At 38.4% G+C, this 4,805-nt stretch overlaps 1 protein-coding gene across 2 annotated transcripts; it reads right to left on the bottom strand.

Moving 5' to 3' along the window:
* Positions 1-51: 51 nt before the first annotated feature.
* On the bottom strand, positions 52-3,435 carry LOC115999980 (protein KINESIN LIGHT CHAIN-RELATED 2-like). 2 transcript variants are annotated; one of them, XM_031239963.1, is made up of 3 exons: positions 2,998-3,435; positions 648-2,653; positions 52-391 (listed from the first exon to the last, which is right to left on the bottom strand). In XM_031239963.1, exons 2-3 carry the CDS (start codon positions 2,642-2,644, stop codon positions 169-171), a joined length of 2,220 nt encoding a protein of 739 aa, XP_031095823.1. In that variant the 5' UTR covers positions 2,645-2,653; positions 2,998-3,435; the 3' UTR covers positions 52-168. The 2 variants fall into 2 exon arrangements, with proteins under 2 accessions (XP_031095823.1, XP_031095824.1); XM_031239964.1 differs by having other exon boundaries at positions 648-2,622; positions 2,998-3,434.
* Positions 3,436-4,805: the final 1,370 nt, after the last annotated feature.

Genomic DNA, 4,805 nt, shown 5'->3' with positions numbered 1-4,805 from the left:
AAACCCCCCCCCCAAAAAAAAAAAAAAAAAAAAAAAACGTCATTATTGCTCTTGATGAATATACAAGCAGATTTCAAGAATATAACGACTCAATACCTAGTCATTCCTTTTTGTATATGTAATATATACTATACATACATACAATCAGGTGATGGTAAACACAAAGAATTATACACATTGTAATACATTAAGTTGACAGTTTCTCAGTGGGTGTGATTTTTTGCCCAGAAGTGCTTCCAAGGATTTAGCTTTCCTGTTCCTAACTCTCCCTGCTTCTTTTAACAGCTCTTCCAGCCTTCTCTTCTCGTCGTCTACATCGGGGTTTGCTGTTCCCAGTTTGTCCTCCCTCATTCCAACAACGAATTCCAAGATTTCGATTGCATCGGCAGTCCTGACCAAGATCAAGTTAAGCAAACAAAATGACCCATAAACTTGATTTTTTTTCTTTTTTGAATACAACTGACTCTATTACATTGTAGTATCTGGTCGTCTATACTTTCTCAACCTATTGAAGCACAAAGAGTCAATATTGACTCCACTGAGGCTCGATTTCATGACCTCCCATACTGGAGAGTCACTACATGTCATCTGACCCATAAACTTGATTTAAAAGACTAAGACCTTTAAAAGGTTGATAAAGGAAGTACCTTCCCATGGCATCATAAGTACCAGCAAGGTTGCTATAGACTCCCAGTGTGTCGGCGTGGTATGGACCATATTCGGCTTCCAAGATGCTTCTTGCTTCTTCAAACAAGTCTGCAGCTTCGTTTATAGCGAAGAGTTGAACACAGGTGAGCCCCATTTGGTTAAGGGCGATGCCCAAAAGAGCGGATTTCTTCTCCCCAATTGCCCGGAACTTGTCAATGGCAGTTTTAAGGGAGGTGTAAGAGTCTGAGTACTCGCCTAAGATGTAATACAGAACCCCGATTTGGGCTTCGATTCCTGCAATGGTGCTCTGTTGGCCTGGTGCATCTCCATAGGCTTTGATGGCCTTCTTAAGTAAGTTGAGTGCTTGTTCGGGCTCATCCATTGATTCGTATATTGCAGAGACATCAACGAGGCCACTGGCAATCTCTTCTGGTGGGGTTTTGGGGAGTGTTGCTGGGGCTGGCTTAGCATAAACACGGAGAGCATTTTGGCAGTACGATTTGGACTCCTTGAATTTTCCTATCCTGTAATACAAATCAGCCAAGCGGACGAAGACAGATGCAACTGATGTGTGGCTCTCTCCTTTTATGGTCTTAAATGTAGTAAGAGCTTTTTGGTAAGAACAAATAGCCTCGTCGTATCGTGCCAGAGCGAGATATGCATCGCCAATGTTGCATTCGATAGCTGCAACCTCAGCTTCCTGGCCTTGGGCTGCCAGGGCCATGCTTGCCAAAACATAATGCTCGAGTGCAGCTTCATAATCTCCCTTGGAGTCATAAACCAGCCCCAAGAGTCTTCTATCGGCGGCTTCTTCAAAAGAGGCAGGGCGGGCATTCTGTCTATGGATTTCAAGAGCCATCAGACAAAGCCTCTCCGCCTCGTCAAATTGCATCGCTTGAATATGGGCTTCAGCCACATACCTACACGTCTCACCAAGCCGGGAGTCTTTTTCCCCGAGCACTTGCCTCTGAATCTCGAGCCCTGCTGTGTAGAACAGGATGGAGTTCTCAATCTGACCCTGCATCGCATATGTATCTCCTAATTGCATACACCCTGCAAACTTAGCTAGGGCATGATTTTGGCCCTTATCCATTGCCGGGATTTCAATAGATCTCTCCAGAACCGGAATTGCCTCTCTGTAGCGGCCTAATCTGCAGTACAATGCTGCTGCAACATGTAAACACATGACAAACTCTAAATTGGAGGAGTTGGGCTTTAAAGAAACCTCAAAAGACTTGATGGCACGGAGAGTCAAATCAAGAGCCTTTTGATAGTTTTCCCCCAAGGAAACCAAGGTCCTTGCCTGTTTGAGCAGATATGGCCCAAGATATGTAGTCTTACCCCCCTTTGCAGGATCCTCACCTCCTTTCCTCATCGACTGCGGACTATTTAGCTTCCTCGGGTTCGTTGAGCTCGAGCTCATCTTCCTGGTAAAAGACGTTCTACCATGAGAAGACTTGCTGCCCCTCAGATTTGGTTTCCGGTTAACTTTTGCTGGAGAATTAGGCTTATTATTAGTATTCATCTTACCAAACTTTTCATCTTCACATGCTGCTTTTTCTCGGTCCGAAACAATACCACCACCACCCCCACCCCCAACTCCCTTCTCCTCTACCACAACCTCCTTTTTAATCTCCTCCACCTCTCCATAATCCACACCAGCAAGATACCTCAACTCAGAGTCAATTCTTGATTCCTCTCCATATGACAGGAAGCTTCGGCGAGATGGAGAGTGATCAGAGCTCTGCATCTCATAAACATTGTTATATAACTGCTCAATTGAGGTGTCCATAACCCCATCCATGGCCAAATCAAATGAATCAGTCTCAGCAGGGCTATGTGTATACAAGGGACTCCTAGGTGAACTATCAGCATACATTTCCTTATATGCTGTTCCCACAAACTGGCCATCACTTTCTTCTCTATTAACATTACCTCCAATCCATCCTTCCATCACAAGTGGATCCATTTTTTCTGCACATAATTTTCCTTCCATTTCAGCTTGCTTCAACCATTAATAAAACCCAAACTCATAAACACCATATGGAAATGAAACAGAATAAAAAAAAAACATATTTTGACCACAACTAACCCATCATTCATTTCTGCAACCATAATCTCCCCCATGGTGAAATTAAAGTATTCAGGACCAAAAAACATGAAACAACAATATTTATCTGGAAATAATGATCATTGACAAGCCCCATTGGAACAAACAAAGGAATTGGGTACATAAAATTCAAGAAAATCCTACTGGGAATCAAAGAACAAACAAGGGAATTACAATATCATTAAAGAAAAAAAAAAGCACAGAAATTTCCCAGAATCATTAGGGAAGAAAGCTCTAACCTTGATATTCAAAAAGGGAGGAGGAGCCCAAGCCCAATCCCTCTCTTGATTATCTGGCAAATAAAGAGATGCGAGAGAGACAAAAGGTGCAGGTTTGTAGCTAACATGTGTCTTTATATAATATAGGATATAGAGAAATAGAGGATAGGCAGAGGGGGCAAGGGGAAATGTAGGATTGAGGATATAAGATAGAGGGAGGGTGGTTAAACAGAGGGAGTGGGAGGACTAGAAATAAGAGTAAGAAAGATGAATGGAATTTGGGAAAAGTATGAGAATATAAGAAATGAAAAAAATGAAGATGAGCTGTGGGGTTTGTAGAGAGGTTAAAATGTTGAAGCATGAAGGGGACCTGTTATCTCCCATCTCTCGCTTCAAAGGTTGGAATGTTGAAGCATGAAGGGGACCTGTTATCTCCCTTCAATACCCCAATTCTTGCACTTTTTTTTCTTTTGTTTTTCTTTTTGTCTTTCAATTTTGTCATTTGTTTTTCGCCGTGAATCTGTCCTGCTGCTGTGCCATCAAGTCATCAACGGCTCATCAAACCCACAATTTTTATTTTTTTTTTAATGTAAACTTTTGTTTAAATTTACAATTTTAATTTTGGATTATTATTATTATTATTATTAGAGTTAATTACCGAAATAGTTCCTTGACTATAACGAAATTATTAATTTAGTCATTGACTATTTTCTGCCTAATTAAATCCTCTAACTTTAAAATTATTAACCAATTTGGTCCTCCGTCTGTTTAGCCTTCAGATTTTTTTTTACTCGCGACCAAATTGGTAATTTTGTTATAGCCAAGGGACCATTTCGGTAATTAACTCTTCAGCTTAATAAGAGAGGGAATGGTGCACGTGATGACCGAAATAGTCCATTGAATATAGCAAAATTAACATTGTAGATTGGTTCGGTTTCGGCTTTGATTTTGATTTAGTTTGAGAAGCCTAACATTTCATAGTTCTTTAGCACACATAATTATTTACTCTTTTGTCACATTTTTCTGTCCTACTTACTATTCATTGGTCAAACCAACTCTTTCTTCTTTACTTATTTCTATTAGCATTTTCTTATAATTTTTAAATTTGATTTTTTGTTTTTAATACGTATTCTAAATATATAAATTTTACATAGTAATTCTAAACTTAATATATAAATTTTACCTACCAATTTCAGCTTTATATCTAAAAAAAATCGGACATATCAAATCAAATTTTAAAAAAATGCAGTGGTATTTTTGTAATTATCACCAAGTTTACTATGCAAACTTGAAAACTAAAATCTGCACTTCTCATAAATTTTTAGGTTTTCACATTTAGTATCAAAGATTGCACTTACAAAATTGCGAAAGTGCATTGCACTTAAGGTTAGAATTCTAGAGTTTATGACTAAGTTTTTTATTTTATTTGGTTTAAGACTTCACTTTTTACTACTAAGGTCTAACATTTATGATTTAGATTTAAATTGCAGCTTTTTCATTGATTTTTTAAAATTTATCCAAATTTGCATATTTAAGTATTCAAGTTTGCAAAGTGAAGTTGACAATAATTACAAAAATGTCATCACATTTTTTTAAACCTGATTTGATCCATCTAGATGTAATAACGCTGATATTGGTTCTTAGTTTTCTCTTAGGGGTGTGTTCTCATGGGATAATATATAGAAAACTAAAAATCGACTAGACCCGTCTATCTTGAAATATCTAATGGATCAGAAGCAATTATAGAAAAATTGCGATGACATTCTTGTGAATGATTCAAACTTTAAAGTGAAAGTAGCAACACTATTAAGTGCAACTTTCAATACTAT

The sequence above is a fragment of the Ipomoea triloba genome, chromosome 12, assembly GCF_003576645.1.
Source record: "Ipomoea triloba cultivar NCNSP0323 chromosome 12, ASM357664v1".
NCBI lineage: Eukaryota > Viridiplantae > Streptophyta > Magnoliopsida > Solanales > Convolvulaceae > Ipomoea > Ipomoea triloba.
This window is presented reverse-complemented; position numbering and strand designations above follow the sequence as displayed.

Excerpts from the sequence above, each read along its gene's own strand:
- LOC115999980 (XM_031239963.1), bottom strand. The coding sequence starts at position 2,644 with ATGGAAGGAAAATTATGTGCAGAAAAAATGGATCCACTTGTGATGGAA. Across the intron at positions 392-647 it reads ACTTATGATGCCATGGGAAG|GACTGCCGATGCAATCGAAA; the intron begins GTACTTCCTTTA and ends GATCTTGGTCAG.